Source organism: Schistocerca nitens, chromosome 2 (genome assembly GCF_023898315.1).
Source record: "Schistocerca nitens isolate TAMUIC-IGC-003100 chromosome 2, iqSchNite1.1, whole genome shotgun sequence".
Lineage (NCBI taxonomy): Eukaryota > Metazoa > Arthropoda > Insecta > Orthoptera > Acrididae > Schistocerca > Schistocerca nitens.
The window spans coordinates 491,293,916-491,316,006 of NC_064615.1; the positions used below are offsets into that span (position 1 = coordinate 491,293,916).

The window sequence follows — 22,091 nt, forward strand, 5'->3', positions numbered from 1 at the left end:
ACGGGATACATGCGGACGTGCATTGTCCTGTTGGAACAGCAAGTTCCCTTGCCGGTCTAGGAATGGTAGAACGATGGGTTCGATGACGGTTTGGATGTACCGTGCACTATTCAGTGTCCCCTCGACGATCACCAGTGGTGTACGGCCAGTGTAGGAGATCGCTCCCCACACCATGATGCCGGGTGTTGGCCCTGTGTGCCTCGGTCGTATGCAGTCCTGATTGTGGCACTCACCTGCACGGCGCCAAACACGCATACGATCATCATTGGCACCAAGGCAGAAGCGACTCTCATCGCTGAAGACGACATGTCTCCATTCGTCCCTCCATTCACGCCTGTCGCGACACCACTGGAGGCGGGCTGCACGATGTTGGGGCGTGAGCGGAAGACGGCCTAACGGTGTGCGGGACCGTAGCCCAGCTTCATGGAGACGGTTGCGAATGGTCCTCGCCGATACCCCAGGAGCAACAGTGTCCCTAATTTGCTGGGAAGTGGCGGTGCGGTCCCCTACAGCACTGCATAGGATCCTACGGTCTTGGCGTGCATCCGTGCGTCGCTGTGGTCCGGTCCCAGGTCGACGGGCACGTGCACCTTCCGCCGACCACTGGCGACAACATCGATGTACTGTGGAGACCTCACGCCACACGTGTTGAGCAATTCGGCGGTACGTCCACCCGGCCTCCCGCATGCCCACTATACGCCCTCGCTCAAAGTCCGTCAACTGCACATACGGTTCACGTCCACGCTGTCGCGGCATGCTACCAGTGTTAAAGACTGCGATGGAGCTCCGTATGCCACGGGAAACTGGCTGACACTGACGGCGGCGGTGCACAAATGCTGCGCAGCTAGCGCCATTCGACGGCCAACACCGCGGTTCCTGGTGTGTCCGCTGTGCCGTGCGTGTGATCATTGCTTGTACAGCCCTCTCGCAGTGTCCGGAGCAAGTATGGTGGGTCTGACACACCGGTGTCAATGTGTTCTTTTTTCCATTTCCAGGAGTGTATGTAACAGAAATATCTCGCTATATTTGGTGTAATGCCTTCTATATTTTGAAGGGCAGTAAAGAAAGGAAAAAATATTTTATTTAAAACACATACTATGTTTTTGGACCACTTTTGAAAGGGACATAACTTAAGTATTAGGCCTCATTAATGAGACACTTTTGAAACAATTTATAAGACTTATTTACAGCTCATGAAGAGTAAAATCATTGTATTAGCATAATGCCTCCTGCAATTGCCCTACGTTCCACGATGACATGTGTCGATGTGAACTTCTAGGTGATGGAAGAAAAAGAAAAAAAAAAATCATGTAAGGGTCAAATACAGTAGCCAGATTGGACAGTCAGTGGCACAATGAGCAGAATAAAATTTTCATTAACCATCTCTGACATAAGAGTAATCAGTGGAAAATGGGAGTCTTGGTCTCAGAGGTGTTCTCTCTCAATTTTATTGACTTTATGTAAATGTATGGACCATGACATCATATCAGCCTTAGGTCATAATTGCAGTGACAGTGGCAAGAGTGATTTACTGGAACATATGCTGATAATGATAGTTTTATAACAGATTAACTCTCACTCAAAAGTGTTATATTTAGTGAACTGAAGCGTACAATAGGTTTCACAGTATCAATACTCATAAAGAGAAGAGTTACACGGTAATGGTATGTTTTATTGATGTGTTTAAGAGTGGATTGCAACATTGAGGAAGATAGTTTGAGTTGTGGAGACAGAATGCTGACATTGCCTTATCTTTCATGTTAGGAATTAAGTTCATGGTGTTCCTTAAACATGCCTCCAAGTTGTATGATTGTTTTCTACGTATTCTAATTTTTGTGTGTGTATCTGCCCTGCTCCAGTTCTTCTTATTTTGTTACTTGTTACTAGCTGACTGTCTCATTTGTCAGGAATATAACTGTTCTATTGTAAGTTCATTCTCCGGTACTTACTGCATGGAATTACATAATGTTACAAATAAAGTAAATCAGTTGAGCTTTACAGCAATTTTTAAGTTACTAATTTCCTCTTTGGTATTGTGGATTCTGCCAATACATTGTCATAGGGTCTGGTAATTGTGAAACAGACACAAAACAAATTACATAAATCTTTGCACTTATTTTCTTAAATTGCTGCAGACCAACATACTGATGAGCCAGAACATTATGACCACTGCCCATCATGACACTGAATGTTACCTGGTGACACTGCTGGCATATGATGCAAAAAGGAAAGTAAAAAAGTAGAGTAGGGACAAACGAGAAATAATTCTAGTGATGATTGATGATATGGGCTGCAAATGATAAAATCCTCTGGCATGTGTGGCCTTAACAAAGGGCAGATTGTTATCATCTGATACCTGGGAATAAGCATCTTGGAAATTGCAAACTGTTTGCATGTTTCTGTGTGAGAACACCTATGGAAAGTGGTTGAAGAGCAGTGAAACCACAAGTAGGTGACAGTGTGTCGGACATCCACGTCTCGTGGAGAACGGAGGCCTCCCTGTTCTGCAAAGAAAGGTAGGTGCCAATCTGTGGCAGAGTACAGCCTTGGTGCTGGTACAAATGTTTCAGAGCACACCATTCAGCACACAGGGTTGAAGATGTGTGTATGCAATAAACAACCCTTATTTGTTCCCATGTCGACTTAATTGGTACAATTGCAGTGGGGCATCAGATTATTGACATTGGAGTGTAGATTAGCAGTAACATATTGCTTTGTTGGATGAATCACATTCTTGTTGCTCTAGGTCAGTGGTCATGTCCAGAGATGCTGTCATCCAGATGAATGACTGCTTGAAACATGTACTACACCATGGACACAGGCTGGTGAGAGCAGTATTATGCTACGGGCTTCCGTGGGACCTGTGGTAGTAATCAAAAGTGTGATGACAACTGTAGGCTACATGAAATTATTGCAGGCGATCTGCATCTCTTCATGTTTGATATCTCCTCAGTGTTGGTGATGTCTTCCAGCTGCAAAACTATCTGTGTCAGAAGGCCAAAATAGTGCTATCTATACTGGTGTGAGGAACATGATGGTGAACTTATGTTGAATATTAGCCAGCAAATTTGCCAGATCTGAACTCGGTTGAACACATTTGGGACACTATTGGGTTCCAGCTCCATGGCCACAAATGACTGGCTCTTATCCTGGAATTTTGTGTATTGTGCATAGTTGTTTTGTGCCACATACCTCTGGAACCTATCAATGACTTTTTGAGTCCATGCTGTACAGAACTGCTACTGTATTGCATTCCAAAGATGGACCAACTCCCTGTTAAGCATGTGGTTGTAATGTTTTGGCTCCTCCATGTAGCAAAGGTGTATTTCTGAGAGATTATTTGATATTAGACCATAACTGCAATAGTTTTGTTGATTCCAGCTCACTCTATGGGCAGATTGTATTGATCTGAGCATAATAACATCCTGTTTTTAATTAACAGAGCATTCAAGAAAGCAGCTGAAGGAGATACAGTAGCAAAAGTTCGTAGCCACCTTCGAAAGATCAAAGGTGCACTAAGAGCCCAGCCTGTAGAAGGACATACATTTGACAATGATGCGTTATTAGACTTGGGTGAATCAGAATTTGTAAGTATAGAAATGGAACAAATTTTGTAAATGTTCATAGAATATGACCAGGGCTCAGTAAAAATGTAACAAATATACTTAGATAACATTTGCATTCAGCAGAACTGTTTGAGGTTTAATTGTATGCACACAATTTCACAGTTGACAATTGACCAAAGTGCATGTTTGAAGCATCCAACACACACATTAATTGTAAGTCTACATTCTTTAAGTCTGTAATGTAGGGAGCGACAGATTGCTACTAACTGTAAAGAAGACACGTGAAGTTGCAGACGAGCAGAATAAAAAGACACTTACATAAAGCGTTCGGCCTCAGCCTTCATCAGTGAAAGAGAGACACACACCATTCATACACACAAGCAAGCACACTTCATGCACAGATGACCACCAACTCCAGTATCTCGGGCCGGAATGCTTGATTGTGTATATGAATGGTGTGTGTTTCTCTTTTACTGATGAAGGCTGTGGCCGAAAGCTTTATGCCTTTTAATTGTGCCTGTCTGCAACTTAACGTGTCTTGTTTACAGTAAGTAGCGATCTGTCTTTACCTATGTTCTTCATATTCCTACCTGGAGTTCCATTGTTTGTTTTTTCTCCAAATCTATCTTGTAATCAATTTGTTAACATCACCCAAGGCAGTTGCTGAATTATTGAAGAGAGAGTGAGAGTTTTATTTCATCTTTTCACTGAAACCAGTCTACTCAACAATTTTAATGGATATTTACTATAAAGTAGTTAAACATTTTGTATATATCAACATGCAACTCAAAGTGGTTACAGCATAAATTAGTTGTAATCCCTCTTGCATGTTGTTTTATTAACAGCTGGTTTCTTTAAAGTAAGAAACCAAAGACAAACAGTCTTCGATACTAGTGAGTGGATTCCCAGAAAGAACAGGTAGCACAATGCAATTGCTGAAGTTACAGGCTGTTAAAGCACACTGAGAAACATCTTGCCATGTATATGTTACAATATTAAAAGAACACTGAGAAAAAATTTGTCATGTATACCTTAAAATATTATCATATGCAAGTGGGGTTATAGAGTTAGATTCATCACCATTTTTGCATTGTAGAGTTACGGTACCATTAAGCATTTGGCCCACTCTTTTTGAAATAAGAGAAAAATGATTGAAAATATAATCAGTTATAATAACAGTTGGCTCTACTGATTGTGTCCATCTCCACAGCATTACACTAGTGCAGGAATGCTTGATATGGAGATAGCACATTCCAATCTTGGTGGTGTTGGGAATTTTGATCCTTATTTTGCCACACAAGGTTAAGGATAGGTGTCAGCTTTTTAGTTCAAATGGTAACTAGATCGAAGTCACTAAACTGGATCAGGTATCATTTACCAAGTTGCAGCAGGAATTGAAGAAAACAGACACTTGTAACAAGTCATGCAGACAATTCCATAGAAAGTGAGAAGCTGTGACAGTAAAGAGAACACTTGCACAATACTGGCTCCATGATAATTCCAGAGGATGTGTTGCCCAATCATTAATGGAATACAGTGGACTATCATATAGTACATACTTTGAAATTTTTATGTAAGTAGGTAATGAATTACTTTTATTGTTTTTATTCACTGGCAGGCAGAAGAACTCCAGCTCTCAGAGGTTTCTACGTACCGTGACCTGAGTGCATGGAGGATATCAATACCCTCTGTCGAAACTCAGACAGACATTAACAGCAAATCTTTTCCTGTGTTCCGTATTGATGTTCAGCGGATAGATGTTCGAGAAGAAGGTATGTATATGCACTTTTTTATGTTTTAAGTTAATATACTTACTTATCATTATTAGAAAATTATTTAATGTTTGATTCCATACATGATATTTTCAGAGAATTTTAAGCTGTCTGAAACATTTGGAAACTCTACTGATCTCCTTTGTTCAATGCTTAACATACAGCATAAACATCTCTAAGCTCTAGAAAAACATGAAACCCCCATTATTAATTGATCATGCTTCTTGACAGTTAATGACTAGATTCTTGCTCCATTCTGTGTACTATCATAACGTTGTGAAAGAAGTCAGTATTGTGAAAGCATTTCCTGTTTCAGGCGTAAGTTTCACTTTTTTATGCCACACACAGAGACACCAATGAAACTTGAAAAATCTTGTTACATAATAGATAAAAATAATAATTATTAAACTGTATTAAATGTAGCTTATATCTAGTCAAAAATTAATATATCTGGTTTTAAGAAGTGGCTTGGTGCGCACACTAAATGGAGGCTCTCATCACACTTACCAGCAAATCTAGAAAAAATATTCACTTTCTCAATTAATTCAGATAGTGTAGTCTCTCAAATAAACATTGAGTCAGGCTATACTGCTCCCAAAATTTACTTTTTTACTTTATCTACACTCTTCATGGGATTACTGATTTCGTTTGCTTGCACAGTATTTCTCTGACATTATTATGTTCTGTAGTGAATGATCTAGATAAGTTCTAACAGTAGTGTAGAAGATTCTTCAAACTAATTGTTAATGTTGTTGCCTGCTACTCAAATATTTTTAGTTTAAGGGAACTCAGCCCATGAAAGCTGGACAAACTGAAGTACAGATAACAATAACAAAAGACATCAACTGTACTAGTTTGGTTTTCAACTAGACAACATTTCAAGGGCACGTGACCGAGTGAGATGGTACCATGCCTAAGAAACCTGTGCTCACATTTGGTGGTGGGGGGAGGGGGGGTGGGATGGCAGTTCCAATCCCCGAATGGTTGTCCAGAGGACTTCTATGGTTTCCTGTATCACTTAAAGAAAATGCTGGGATGGCCGCTTTGGAAAGGATACATCTATTTCTGTACCCAACTTGAGTTTGTCCACATTCTCTAATGACCGTTTCATGTTTAGGAAATTAAATTTAATTTTTCTCCCTCACTCCCTTTCTTCCTTCCTTAATTATGAGGGTACATGATGGGTACCATATGGAGACCTTGAGGAGGAGGTACTCAAGACGAAATACTGAGTTGCAGAGCAAGAACATAAACCCAAACATGAGATACAGCTGAATGGACATGGACCATTGACTGAGACCACCTAAAAAACTATGCTATACGTGCCTCTATATATATATATATATATATATATATATATATATATATATATATATATATATATATATATATATTAGAGGGAAACATTACACGTGGGAAAAATATATCTAAAAACAAAGATGGTTATAATAGAGGGAAACATTCCACGTAGGAAAAATATATCTATAAACAAAGATGATGTGACTTACCAAATGAAAGTGCTGGCAGGTCGACAGACACACAAACGAACACAAACATACACACAAAATTCAAGCTTTCGCAACAAACTGTTGCCTCTCAGGAAAGAGGGAAGGAGAGGGAAAGACGAAAGGATGTGGGTTTTAAGGGAGAGGGTAAGGAGTCATTCCAATCCCGGGAGCGGAAAGACTTACCTTAGGGAGAAAAAATGACGGGTATACACTCGCGCACACACACATATCCATCCACACATATACAGACACAAGCAGACATATTTAAAGACAAAGAGTTTGGGCAGAGATGTCAGTCGAGGCAGAAGTGCAGAGGCAAAGATGTTGTTGAATGACAGGTGAGGTATGAGTGGCGGCAACTTGAAATTAGCGGAGATTGAGGTCTGGTGGATAACGGGAAGAGAGGATATATTGAAGAGCAAGTTCCCATCTCCGGAGTTCGGATAGGTTGGTGTTACTGGGAAGTATCCAGATAACCCGGACGGTGTAACACTGCGCTAAGATGTGCTGGCCGTGCACCAAGGCATGTTTAGCCCCAGGGTGATCCTCATTACCAACAAACACTGTCTGCCTGTGTCCATTCATGCGAATGGACAGTTTGTTGCTGGTCATTCCCACATAGAATGCATCACAGTGTAGGCAGGTCAGTTGGTAGATCACGTGGGTGCTTTCACACGTGGCTCTGCCTTTGATCGTGTACACCTTCCGGGTTACAGGACTGGAGTAGGTGGTGGAATGCTCCAACTCCCCAAGACACTATCCAAATTGAACCCTGCCTGGAACAGTTCCGTCCTCCGTCACAGCGGGACCCACCTCCTCTTCCTCAAAATCACCCTCTCCAAACCTTCCAGGAATTTCTGACTTCCAGCCTTGCCTCTCAATCCTTCTTAAAAAACCTTAATCCTACTCCCAACATCACCACTGCTGAAGCCCAGGGTATCCGTGATCTGAAGGCTGACAGGTCCATTGTCATTCTTCCGGCGGACAAGGGTTCCACTACCGTGGTACTTGATCGTCGGGAGTATGTGGCTGAGGGACTGCGTACTGCGTCAGCTTTCAGACAACACCACATACAAAGTTTGCCAAGGTAATCCCATTCCTGATGTCCAGAAGACCAGACATACCAACAATTAAAGGGAACAGCCATGGGTACCAGGATGGCCCCTTCGTACGCCAACCTATTCATGGGTCGCTTAGAGGAAGCCTTCTTGGTTACCCAGGCCTGCCAACCCAAAGTTTGGTACAGATTTATTGATGACATCTTCATGATCTGGACTCACAGTGAAGAAGAACTCCAGAATTTCCTCTCCAACCTCAACTCCTTTGGTTCCGTCAGATTTACCTGGTCCTACTCCAAATCCCATGCCACTTTTCTTGATATTTGACCTCCACCTGTCCAATGGCCAGCTTCACACGTCCGTCCACATCAAACCCACCAAGAAGCAACAGTACCTCCATTACGACAGCTGCCACCCATTCCACATCAAACGGTCCCTTCCCTACAGCCTAGGTCTTCGTGGCAAACAAATCTGCTCCAGTCCGGAATCCCTGAAGCATTACACCAACAACCTGACAACAGCTTTCGCATCCTGCAACTACCCTCCCGACCTGGTACAGAAGCAAATAACCAGAGCCACTTACTCATCCTCTCAAACCCAGAACCTCCCACAGAAGAACCACAAAAGTGCCCCACTTGTGACAGGATACTTTCCGGGACTGGATCAGATTCTGAATGTGGCTCTCCAGCAGGGATACACCTTCCTTAAATCCTGCCCTGAAATGAGATCCATCCTTCATGAAATCCTCCCCACTCCACCAAGAGTATCTTTTCGCCGTCCACCTAACCTTCGTAACCTCTTAGTTCATCCCTATGAAATCCCCAAACCACCTTCCCTACCCTCTGGCTCCTACCCTTGTAACCGCCCCCGGTGTAATACCTGTCCCATGCACCCTCCCACCACCACCTAGGTCCTGTAACCCGGAAGGTGTACACGATCAAAGGCAGAGCCACGTGTGAAAGCACCCACGTGATCTACCAACTGACCTGCCTACACTGTGATGCATTCTATGTGGGAATGACCAGCAACAAACTGTCCATTCGCATGAATGGACACAGGCAGACAGTGTTTGTTGGTAATGAGGATCACCCTGGGGCTAAACATGCCTTGGTGCACGGCCAGCACATCTTGGCGCAGTGTTACACCATCCGGGTTATCTGGATACTTCCCAGTAACACCAACCTATCCGAACTCCGGAGATGGGAACTTGCTCTTCAATATATCCTCTCTTCCCGTTATCCACCAGGCCTCAATCTCCGCTAATTTCAAGTTGCCGCCACTCTTACCTCACCTGTCATTCAACAACATCTTTGCCTCTGCACTTCTGCCTCGACTGACATCTCTGCCCAAACTCTTTGTCTTTAAATATGTCTGCTTGTGTCTGTACATGTGTGGATGGATATGTGTGTGTGTGCGAGTGTATACCCGTCCTTTTTTCCCCCTAAGGTAAGTCTTTCCGCTCCCGGGATTGGAATGACTACTTACCCTCTCCCTTAAAACCCACATCCTTTCGTCTTTCCCTCTCCTTCCCTCTTTCCTTAGAGGCAACAGTTTGTTGCGAAAGCTTGAATTTTGTGTGTATGTTTGTGTTCGTTTGTGTGTCTGTCGACCTGCCAGCACTTTCATTTGGTAAGATATAAAAACAAAGATGATGTGACTTACCGAACGAAAGTGCTAGCAGGTTGATAGACACACAAACAAACACAAACATACTCACGAAATTCAAGCTTTAGCAACAAACGGTTGCTTCATCAGGAAAGAGGGAAGGAGAGGGAAAGACGTAAGGATGTGGGTTTCAAGTGAGAGGGTAAGGAGTCATTCCAATCCCGGGAGCGAAAAGACTTACCTTAGGGGGAAAAAGGGACGGGTATACACTCGCACACACATACATATCCATCCACACATATACAGACACAAGCAGACATATTTAAAGACAAAGAGTTTGGGCAGAGATGTCAGTCGAGGCAGAAGTGCAGAGGCAAAGATGTTGTTGAATGACAGGTGAGGTATGAGTGGCGGCAACTTGAAATTAGCGGAGATTGAGGCCTGGTGGATAACGGGAAGAGAGGATATATTGAAGAGCAAGTTCCCATCTCCGGAGTTCGGATAGGTTGGTGTTACTGGGAAGTATCGAGATAACCTGGATGGTGTAACACTGCGCCAAGATGTGCTGGCCGTGCACCAAGGCATGTTTAGCCCCAGGGTGATCCTCATTACCAACAAACACTGTCTGCCTGTGTCCATTCATGCGAATGGACAGTTTGTTGCTGGTCATTCCCACATAGAATGCATCACAGTGTAGGCAGGTCAGTTGGTAGATCACGTGGGTGCTTTCACACGTGGCTCTGCCTTTGATCGTGTACACCTTCCGGGTTACAGGACCTAGGTGGTGGTGGGAGGGTGCATGGGACAGGTATTACACCGGGGGCGGTTACAAGGGTAGGAGCCAGAGGGTAGGGAAGGTGGTTTGGGGATTTCATAGGGATGAACTAAGAGGTTACGAAGGTTAAGTGGACGGCGGAAGGACACTCTTGGTGGAGTGGGGAGGATTTCATGAAGGATGGATCTCATTTCAGGGCAGGATTTGAGGAAGTCGTATCCCTGCTGGAGAGCCACATTCAGAGTCTGATCCAGTCCCGGATAATATCCTGTCACAAGTGGGGCACTTTTGGGGTTCTTCTGTGGAAGGTTCTGGGTTTGAGGAGATGAGGAAGTGGCTCTGGTTATTTGCTTCTGTACCAGGTCGGGAGGGTAGTTGCGACATCGAAAGCTGTTTTCGGGTTGTTGGTGTAATGGTTCAGGGATTCCGGACTGGAGTAGATTCGTTTGCCACGAAGACCTAGGCTGTAGGGAAGGGACCGTTTGATGTGGAATGGGTGGCAGCTGTACCTCCCCTCCTTCCCTACCCTCTGGCTCCTACCCTTGTAACCGCCCCCGGTGTTAAATCTGTCCCATGCACCCTCCCACCACCACCTACTCCAGTCCTGTAACCCGGAAGGTGTACACGATCAAAGGCAGAGCCACGTGTGAAAGCACCCACGTGATTTACCAACTGACCTGCCTACACTTTGAAGCTTTCTATGTGGGAATGACCAGCAACAAACTGTCCATTCGCATGAATGGACACAGGCAGACAGTGTTTGTTGGTAATGAGAATCACCCTGTGGCTAAACATGCCTTGGTGCACGGCCAGCACATCTTGGCACAGTGTTACACCGTCCAGGTTATCTGGATACTTCCCACTAACACCAACCTGTCAGAACTCCGGAGATGGGAACTTGCCCTTCAGTATATCCTCTCTTCTCGTTATCCGCCAGGCCTCAATCTCCGCTAATTTCAATTTGCCGCCACTTATACCTCACCTGTCTTTCAAAAACATCTTTGCCTCTGTACTTCCGCCTCGACTGACATCTATGCCCAAACTCTTTGCCTTTACAAATGTCTGCTTGTGTCTGCGTATGTGCGGATGGATATGTGTGTGTGTACGAGTATATACCTTTCCTTTTCCCCCCTAAGGTAAGTCTTTCCGCTCCCGGGATTGGAATGACTCCTTACCCTCTCCCTTAAAACCCACATCCTTTCTTCTTTCCCTCTCCTTCCCTCTTTCCTGATGAAGCAACCGTTTGTTGCTAAAGCTTGAATTTCATGTGTATGTTTGTGTTTGGTTGTGTGTCTATCGACCTGCCAGCACTTTCGTTTGGTAAGTCACATCATCTTTGTTTTTAGATATATTTTTCCCATGTGGAACGGTTCCCTCTATTATATTCATATCATTAAGGGGCTCCGGAACGCCCTACACTTGCAATGTTAAAATAACGCTTATAAATTACATCTTTCCTCACAAAGTATTTGAGGTAGGAAGTTGAACTTTTTACAGATTATTTATTGGAATATGGGCTACAACTTAACACAGGGATTTTACAAAATTTTTGTTCAGTTATTAAAGATAATTTTTTTCAATTGTAATGAAAATTCACAACATTTTTTTGCAATTTTTTATTTATATATTCAAAAATATAAAGTTTTTTGGAAAAAGGCTGTGTTAAATTATGCAGAAGGTACTGTGTAACATTTACTGAAAGTTTAAAACAAATATGTTCGGAAGATCCTTAGAAAACATGTAATTTGTATGAGAAAATAAAAGTTTTGGGAATCGAGCGACAAAGATTGGATTAACTTTTTAGTGCATTCCAGGTCCATAGGATGGATTATCTTCATCCTCTGCAAACTCCTCCTCCAGCTTCCTCTTGTTCCTCCTCCTGTTTACTCTTGCTTGTATTTCTAGACTCTTAGCCCTGTCTGCAGCCCAAAGGCGTTCCTTGTCTAAAGCAAGCGTCGCTCGTACCATGTTACAACCTATCTTCATTCCCATATTTCTAAATACCTTGCACCTTACAACGTTGCCATCATTGAAAGTCGCAACAGCATCATACACACCAAAGTGAAGTGTTTCTATTCCAACAAATACAGTCTTGGGGATTCTCGACCATATAACACTATTTACACTTTCATTGGGGTTTTGAGTTTTTCCGTGAATACACTTTTTCAACAGTTCAGGTGCTGCTAAGTCTCTGAAAATAGGTTTTATCACCTCCATTATTGCATGAGGCAGACCATGCTTATGAGTGTACACTTCACCAGTTAGCAATCCTTTGTTATATTTACACCAACTGTCTTCTTCTTTGGGACACAAGCTATGTTGGGGATTTTCATCGTCTTTATTGTTTACAGTAATAACACATACCTTTGGCTTTCCAACATTTCTCCTTTTCTTAAAAGCCTTCAGAGGATTTCTAATAACTTTACTTTTACTCATTATTATACTTCAACAAAACAGAGACTCAAGAAACAGAATTAATTACGAATATTTTCGAGATAACGACAGAGTAAATAAACATGAAACAATCGACAATCACACCAGCGATATATATTGAACCATCACAGGTTAGCCACAACACATACTTTATCTCACATCACTAAAATGTACCTGATGAACACGGACGTTAATAATAACACCATTTGACAGCAGTTTAACAGCGCCACAGTGGGTAACACCCATGTAGAACACATTTCAAAAAAAATTTAAAAATAGTTGTAGTCTTCGGAATTGGAATAAATTATATATCTATTAAAAGGTAATAGTCTGCAGATTCAGAAAACGCAAAAAAGTAAAAATTGAACTTTTCATGAGTTTGAGCCTTTCCGGAGCCCCTTAATTTGAACCCAACAATTACGTTTGTTATTGTCACTGTTGCATTTCGAAATCCTTCCTGTCATCTTATTTTCTCTTTCTGTTTTTGCAAGTAGTTTCACTTTGTATTCACCTTCTCCTCTTTACCGAACCTACCATACAATTTTATCCCGCCTACATATACTCAATAATACGTAACCCACTGCCAAACCATAACCAAAAAATTTTTTTCCGCTTTCAACACTACCGCTCTTACAAAATCCACCGTTTCCAGTTCACAAACAGTTCCTTTCAGCTATTAAACAGCCATTTCGGCTAGTTCTAATAACTTTCGCTTTTTTTCCATTTCCGTTTTTCCCACATCACTGATCTTTTTTAGCCGCTTCCCACAGGTTTTAACGTCATTATTTGTTCGTCAGACAATTGTTAGCCTCATTTTCACAATCTGCCACCACAAAACCACTCCTTTTAATACATTTACACACAGTTTTTTCAAAATTTTCCCGAATTGCTCCACCATTTAACGTGTTTTGGCGGCAACACAACCACATAACCTTTGTGCACATCATTGTCTACCAACCCAAGTTCACCACAGGATCAACATATCCCAACTATAACCAACACTTTTTCACCTTTTTTGTCACCAGATCTCCAGTTGCTTTCTAGTTCACCTTATCTCTCGCCATATATTTTTATTATCATTTTCATTTCAGCCTCATGTTACACTTTCCACCTTCTAATACCATGTCACCCCACAACATCCCCACAACGACCCCATTAAGTTTTATTTACATTCCCTCCGCAAACATGCCTTCGCCCTAGCCAGATTACACTCCCATATTTTATTTTCTCAGGCTTGTCTGACATTTGACATTACCCCCAAAGGCCTCACACTTAAAGTTCCCATCTCTGGCTGTAACCCTTCTTTCCATGAGTCCCTATACCAGTTCCAAACTGAACAATCCATTGCCCTCACCCACCTAATTCTTCACCTACACATCAACTCAGCCAATGAACACACCCGTCAACTCCTATCCTTAATAAAAGTCCTCAATCCTTCCTCTCCCACATCCACACCGGCTGTTCAGAGCATCCTCCTACAGGCCAACCGCAAATTAGAACAGCATGCCACCCTCCACCTCAAAAAACTATCCAATCTCCTGGTTTCCCACCTCCGGAAAGGCAACTCACTCACCCTTCACAACCTTTCCAGCAAACCTCAACCTCCTCTCATTGCACACAAACCCAGTCTCTCCCATCTACTCAATCTCCCACTTCCAGCTCCACTCCCTCCAGAACCTCAAAATTCCAATTAACACCATCTGGAACCACAACACCCTAATTCAGTAGTTAACCTTTCCTCCAAACCTCTCTCCCAATCCGAAACCTCTGTCTTATCCAAAGGCCTCACCTTCAGCCCCACTCCCAGATTCAACCAAACAGCCCTCGTCAAAGATTTACTGTCCTACACTCGTACTCTCTGCTGGAAATATCACTTTGCCACGAAGAAAAATGATCCTAATCCTACTCCTAATGATCCAACTCCCCAAGACACTATCCAAATTGAACCCTGCCTGGAACAGTTCCGTCCTCCGTCACAGCGGGACCCACCTCCTCTTCCTCAAAATCACCCTCTCCAAACCTTCCAGGAATTTCTGACTTCCAGCCTTGCCTCTCAATCTTTCTTAAAAAACCTTAATCCTACTCCCAACATCACCACTGCTGAAGCCCAGGCTATCCGTGATCTGAAGGCTAACCGATCCATCGTCATTCTTCCGGCGGACAAGGGTTCCACGACCGTGGTACTTGATCTTCGGGAGTATGTGGCTGAGGGACTGCGTCAGCTTTCAGACAACACCACATACAAAGTTTGCCAAGGTAATCCCATTCCTGATGTCCAGGCGGAGCTTCAAGGAATCCTCAGAACCTTAGGCCCCCTGCTAAACCTTTCACCTGACTCCATCAACCTCCTGACCCCACCGGCACCCCGCAACCTACCTTCTACCTTCTTCCTAAAATTCACAAACCCAATCATCCCGGCCGCCCCATTGTAGCTGGTTACCAAGCCCCCACAGAACGTATCTCTGCCTACGTAGATCAACACCTTCAACCCATTACATGCAGTCTCCCATCCTTCATCAAAGACACCAACCACTTTCTCGAACACCTGGAATCCTTACCCAATCCGTTACCCCCAGAAACCATCCTTGTAACCATTGATGCCACTTTCTTATACACAAATGTCCCGCACGTCCAGGGCCTCGCTGTGATGGAGCACTTCCTTTCACGCCGATCACCTGCCACCCTACCTAAAACCTCTTTCCTCATTACCTTAGCCAGCTTCATCCTGACCCACAGCTTCTTCACTTTTGAAGACCAGACATACCAACAATTAAAGGGAACAGCCATGGGTACCAGGATGGCCCCTTCGTACGCCAACCTATTCATGGGTCGCTTAGAGGAAGACTTCTTGGTTACCCAGGCCTGCCAACCCAAAGTTTGGTACAGATTTATTGATGACATCTTCATGATCTGGACTCACAGTGAAGAAGAACTCCAGAATTTCCTCTCCAACCTCAACTCCTTTGGTTCCGTCAGATTTACCTGGTCCTACTCCAAATCCCATGCCACTTTCCTTGATGTTGACCTCCACCTGTCCAATGGCCAGCTTCACACGTCCGTCCACATCAAACCCACCAACAAGCAACAGTACCTCCATTACGAAAGCTGCCACCCATTCCACATCAAACGGTCCCTTCCCTACAGCCTAGGTCTTCGTGGCAAACGAATCTGCTCCAGTTCGGAATCCCTGAAGCATTACATCAACAACCTGACAACAGCTTTCGCATCCCGCAACTACCCTCCCGACCTGGTACAGAAGCAAATAACCAGAGCCACTTCCTCATCCTCTCAAACCCAGAACCTCCCATAGAAGAACCACAAAAGTGCCCCACTTGTGACAGGATACTTTCTGGGACTGGACCAGACTCTGAATGTGGCTCTCCAGCAGGGATACGACTTCCTCAAATCCTGCCCTGAAATGAGATCCATCCTTCATGAAATCCTCCCCACTCCACGAAGAGTGTCTTTCCGCCGTCCACCTAACCTTCGTAACCTCTTAGTTCATCCCTATGAAATCCCCAAACCACCTTCCCTACCCTCTGGCTCCTACCCTTGTAACTGCCCCCGGTGTAAAACCTGTCCCTTGCACCCTCCCACCACTACCTACTCCAGTCCTGTAACCCGGAAGGTGTACACAATCAAAGGCAGAGCCATGTGTGAAAGCACCCACGTGATTTACCAACTGACCTGCCTACACTGTGACGCATTCTATGTGGGAATGACCAGGAACAAACTGTCCATTCGCATGAATGGACACAGGCAGACAGTGTTTGTTGGTAATGAGAATCACCCTGTGGCTAAACATGCCTTGGTGCACGGCCAGCACATCTTGGCGCAGTGTTACACCATCCGGGTTATCTGGATACTTCCCACTAACACCAACCTGTCAGAACTCCGGAGATGGGAACTTGCTCTTCAATATATCCTCTCTTCCCGTCACCCACCAGGCCTCAATCTCCGCTAATTTCAAGTTGCCGCCACTCATACCTCACCTGTCATTCAACAACATCTTTGCCTCTGCACTTCTGCCTCGACTGGCATCTCTGCCCAAACTCTTTGTCTTTAAATATGTCTGCTTGTGTCTGTATGTGTGTGGATGGATATGTGTGTTTGTGCGAGTGTATACCCGTCCCTTTTCCCCCTAAGGTAAGTCTTTCCGCTCCCGGGATTGGAATGACTCCTTACCCTCTCCCTTAAAACCCACATCCTTTCGTCTTCCCTCTCCTTCCCTCTTTCCTGACGAGGCAACCAACACAAACATACAATTTGAATTTCGTGTGTATGTTTGTGTTTGTTTGTGTGTCTATCGACCTGCCAGCACTTTCGTTCGGTAAGTCACATCATCTTTGTTTTTAGATATATTTTTCCCACGTGGAATGTTTCCCCATATAATAGAGGGAAACATTCCACGTGGGAAAAATATATCTAAAAACAAAGATGATGTGACTTACCGAACGAAAGTGCTGGCAGGTCGATAGACACACAAACAAACACAAACATACACACGAAATTCAAATTGTAAGTTTGTGTTGGTTGCCTCGTCAGGAAAGAGGGAAGGAGAGGGAAGACGAAAGGATGTGGGTTTTAAGGGAGAGGGTAAGGAGTCATTCCAATCCCGGGAGCGGACTTACCTTAGGGGGAAAAAAGGACGGGTATACACTCGCGCACACACACATATCCATCCACACATATACAGACACAAGCAGACATATTTAAATGAATTCAACATTCTGGTAGTTACACCAGTAATTAATGTACCATCATTTCACATTTGCAGGGGCATATTTCGTGCTTACATTAACCTGTGACGTTGCAATGTTAATCACCTAGATAGGTTATTTTTTTTTTAATCATCAGTCTTGTAACTGGTTTGATACGGCCCGTCGCTGCACCAACCTCTTCATCTCAGAGTACCACTTGCAACTTACATCCTCAGCTATTTGCTGAATGTGTTGCAATCTCTGTCATAATCTACAGCTCTTACCCTCTACTGCTCCCTCTAATACCATGGAAGTTATTGCTTGGCGTCTTAACAGATGTCCCATCATCCTGTCCCTTTTTCTTGTCAGTGTTTTCCATATATTCCTTTCCTCTGCAATTCTGCACAGAGCCTCCTCATTCCTTGCCATATCAGGCCAGCTAATTTTCAACATTTGTCTGTAGCACCATATCTCAAAAGCTGCGATTCTCATCTGTTCGAGTTTCCCAACAGTGCATGTTTCGCTATCATACAGTGCTGTGCTCCAAATGTACACTCTCAGAAATTCCTTCCTCAAGTTATGGCTAATGTTTGATACTAGCAGACTTCTCTCAGCCAGGAATGCCCTTTTCACCCATGCTAGTCTGCTCTTGATTTCGTCCTTGCTCCATCTGTCATGAGTTATTTTGCTGTCTAGGTAGCAGAAGTCCTTAACTTCATCTACTTTGTGACCATCAATGCTAATGTTAAGTTTCTCGCAGTTCCCATTTCTGCTACTTCTTTTTCTTCAATTTACTTTCAGTCCATATTCTGTACTGTTAATCCCATTCAGCAGATCCTGTAATTCTTCTTCACTTTCACTGAGTATAGTAATGTCATCAGTATTTAAATCGTATCATTGATACTGTTTCACCTCAAATTTTAATTCCACTCTTGAACCTTTCATTTTTTACATCATTGTTTCTTTGATGCATAGATTGAACAGTAGGTTCGAAAGACTACATCCCTGTCATACATCATTTTTAATCTGAGCATTTCGTTCTTGGTCTTCCACTCTTATTATTCCCTCTTGGCTGTTGTACGAGTTGTATATGTCCCTATGGCTTATCCTTATTTTTCTAAGAATTTCGAACATCTAGCACCATTTGGCATTTCCGAATGCTTTCTTTCTTTCTTTCTTTCTTCTTCTTCTTCTTCTTCTTCTTCTTCTTCTATCCACCACAATGTAAGAATTGCCTCTCTGGTGCCTTTACCTTTCCTAAAGCCAAACTGATCGTCACCTAACACGCCCTCAGTTTTCTTTTCATTTCTTCTGTATATTATTCATGTCAGCAACTTGGATGCCTGAGCTGTTAAGCTGATTGTGCGATAATTATCGCAGTTGTGAACTCTAGCAGTCTTTGGAATTGTGTGGATGATATTTTTTCTGAAAGTCAAATATTGTATCACCAGTTTCATACATTCTACACGCCAATATGAATACTCATTTTGTTGCCGCTTCCCGCAAATGACTTTAGAAATTCTGATGAAATGTTATCTATCCCTTCTGCCTTATTTAAGTCTCCCAGAGCTCTTCTAAATTCTGATTCTAATACTGTATACCCTGTCTCTTCTGTATTGACTCCTATTTCTTCTTACATCACATCAGACAGGTCTTCCTGCTGATAGAGGCCTTTAGTGTACTCTTTCCACCTATCTGCTGTCTCCTCTGCATTTAACAGTGGAATTCACATTCCACTCTTAATGTTACCACCCTCGGTTTTAATTTCACCGAAGGCTGGTTTGACTTTTCTATATGCCGGATCAGTCCTTCCGACAATCATTTCTTTTTCGATTTCTCCGCACTTTCCGTGCAGTCATTTCACCTCAGCTTCCCTGCACTTCTTATTTATTTCATTCCTAAGTGACTTGTATTTCTATAGTCCTTAATTTCCCTGAACATTTTTGTACTTCCTACTTTCATCGATCAACTGAAGTATTTCTTGTTACCCGTGGTTTTTCACAGTTACGTGCTATGTTTTTCTTTCCAACTTCTGTTATTGCCCTTTCTAGGGATGTTCAATCATCTTCAACTGAACTGCCTACTGAGCTATTTCTTATCGCAATATCTATAGCCTTAGAGAAATTCGGGCATTACCTGGACAAATGCATTCCCAAACTTTCATTACTCTACATTAATTATCTTTTGGTGTTGTGATTTTTTCCATCAGTGTAGCAATCTTTTCTACAGACACAGTTTCAATGTGTCGCTTTGTCTGTGTACGCACTATTATGTCACTCACCAATTGTCTCCCATCCTCTAGCATGGCGTGATCTTTTTATACCCAGCTGATCATTTCTGTGGGACTACTTTTTACATAATATGGTTCAGATACTAGCTTTAATTTAAGTTGCAAGGTAATTAAATACCACATATATTGTATTATCAGAGTGAAACAAAATTACATGATTTAAGGCAAAAGCTTTTCTAAAACATTAACAAAACAGATCTCCAGGACATGAATTTTCAGCTGCAGAAGCACTGCTATTTCACAACTTTGGGTTACAAAGGTTTATTTTTGATAAGTGGTACGCAGTGTAGATGACACACTTGATTTGTAAACACCTCAATTTAAACAAATATCCTAGTACTCTTGCCTTTCTTTTCTTTGTCCATCTGTCTTTTTCCATTTTATGCTATCCTGTTGTTTATCCAATAATTTGGGGTACTAGAAGACTCATGTACTTGGTCACTAAATATTTTTTCTCTATTGTCAAATTATGGGCTCTAATTCTGGAGCTAAATGTTCCAACAAATTTTGTTCAGGTGAATGTCTGCTGCTACCACATAACGTGAATTTAATCTACTTAAATTACAGCTGTTAACGTCAGTACGCCACATTTTCATCAGCTTGGCTACTGATTTTTAGTCAACTCTTGTTTGTGAACTTTATTTAGAATAACCATTATCACATATTATTTATATGACAGAGATTTGTGAGTAGAATGCAAATAATGGAAGGAGTAAAAATAACCTCTTATCCCATATTTGAGTTTTTAAGTGGTCGACAGACACACAAACAAGACTGATATGCTTGTTGAGCATTTGGACAATGACCTTCAGAGCTAACTAACAAAACTAAACAGACGCATACACAGCTGCTTTGTCCTGATTGGCTACATTGTATTGGCACTGTAATCCTACAGGGGTGAGGAGTTATCAGATGACGTGGGAAGAACAAGGGGGAGGAAGGGATACTGATGCCTGTGAGGTAGAGGCAGCAGGGAAACAGTTGAAATGTGGCAATATATATACCCATTGTAGCACAAGCAGGGAAAGTATCGTGTGGCATATAGTGAACTGGTCATGTTTGTTTGTGGGGGTTATAAAACATTGGAAGAGGAGAACAACAGATGGCTACATGATGTAGGAGAGATATTTTTTAATGTGTTTAATGTGGGGTGTGTGGCACTAAAAGAAGTGGGGGTACTGGTGGCTGGTGGACTGTATACGGACATAAATATTTATGGAGGTACCTGACAGGTGGAGTGCGACATTTAGGTAGGTAGAATGCTGAGCCAGATAGGATCAGATGAAATGGTAAGTATAGGAGTAGTTGCGGCTTGTAAGGATGAGACTGGTGAGTCTTCATCTTCAGTTCATAGCACAAAGAACCATAATTCAACCTGAACTAGACATATTTCTACATGGGTAGCTAGAAAGGCATATTCCAGATGACCAATAAGCAGGTTGGCATAAGAGGCTGCCCTTGGACATTCTGCAGGTTTGATATCAGACAGTTTGGTTTATAGATATTAGGAAGCATAAAGAAGGTGGATGCGTGGGGTGCAGGGAGAGGACAGAGTCCTAGATGCGGAGAATAGGAAGACTGAGTCAGGAGAGATGTTGTGGGTTGGATCTTGAGATTTGATGTTATTGGAGGTTATACTGGACATCTGGGATGGGATAATTGTGGCAAGGCCTGTAGGTGAAAGAGTCATAAAATTAGCATATGCCTTATGCAAAGTGATGTTGTGGTTCATCATGACAGCGAGAGAGCATAATTATCACTGTATTTGTAGTTATATGTGCCCCTTAGGTGGTTCTAAATGGTAAGCACCTCAGAGAGCACAATCTCAGGTGACTGAGTTCATGTCTGTTGAATACAGATCTTTGTGCTACTCAGAACAGCTGGTCCTCTGTAATTTTAAGTTCATTACATACTTCAGTGACCACTTTTGGTTGCAGCAATGGACCATAGAATATCACAGAAAAAGTTGTACCACACGCTAAGACAATGGGAGGTGGTTGTGGTTAAACAGTCATTATAAGGCAACATGTGGGGTTGTATAACACTTGCCCAGGTAATCAGGGCTCTGCTTGAGTTAGTATGTATATCTACAGCTGCTCTGAATGTCCATGTTGCCTACATCAAATAAAAATATTACCAGTGGATCAGCTGGGCCATTGGATAGTAGTAACACTGAACTCAATAGAGGTAGTGAGGAGTTCAGCTCTTCTCAACATCTTCTCAACACACACATTCAACAGGTAATAGTCACAGAATGTAGATCAACTGCCAGAATATGTTTCTAATCATAAAGAGAGACAACAGTACATTAGAAAAGTTTTGTCTTTCTATATTCAGAGGACTTTCTATGGGATTCTAAAATTGTTGAAGTCAATAAAATGCCT

General features: G+C 42.7%; 1 protein-coding gene across 3 annotated transcripts in view; it reads left to right on the plus strand.

Annotated features, from left to right (window-relative positions):
• Nucleotides 1-22,091, plus strand: part of LOC126236441 (sorting nexin-14-like) — a 233,372-nt gene that overhangs the window by 123,276 nt on the left and 88,005 nt on the right. For all 3 annotated transcript variants that reach the window (XM_049945754.1, XM_049945755.1, XM_049945756.1), the window contains 2 exons: nucleotides 3,443-3,587; nucleotides 5,185-5,338. In XM_049945754.1, the coding sequence (XP_049801711.1) occupies nucleotides 3,443-3,587; nucleotides 5,185-5,338 (299 nt within the window). The remainder of the gene's footprint in view (nucleotides 1-3,442; nucleotides 3,588-5,184; nucleotides 5,339-22,091) is intronic.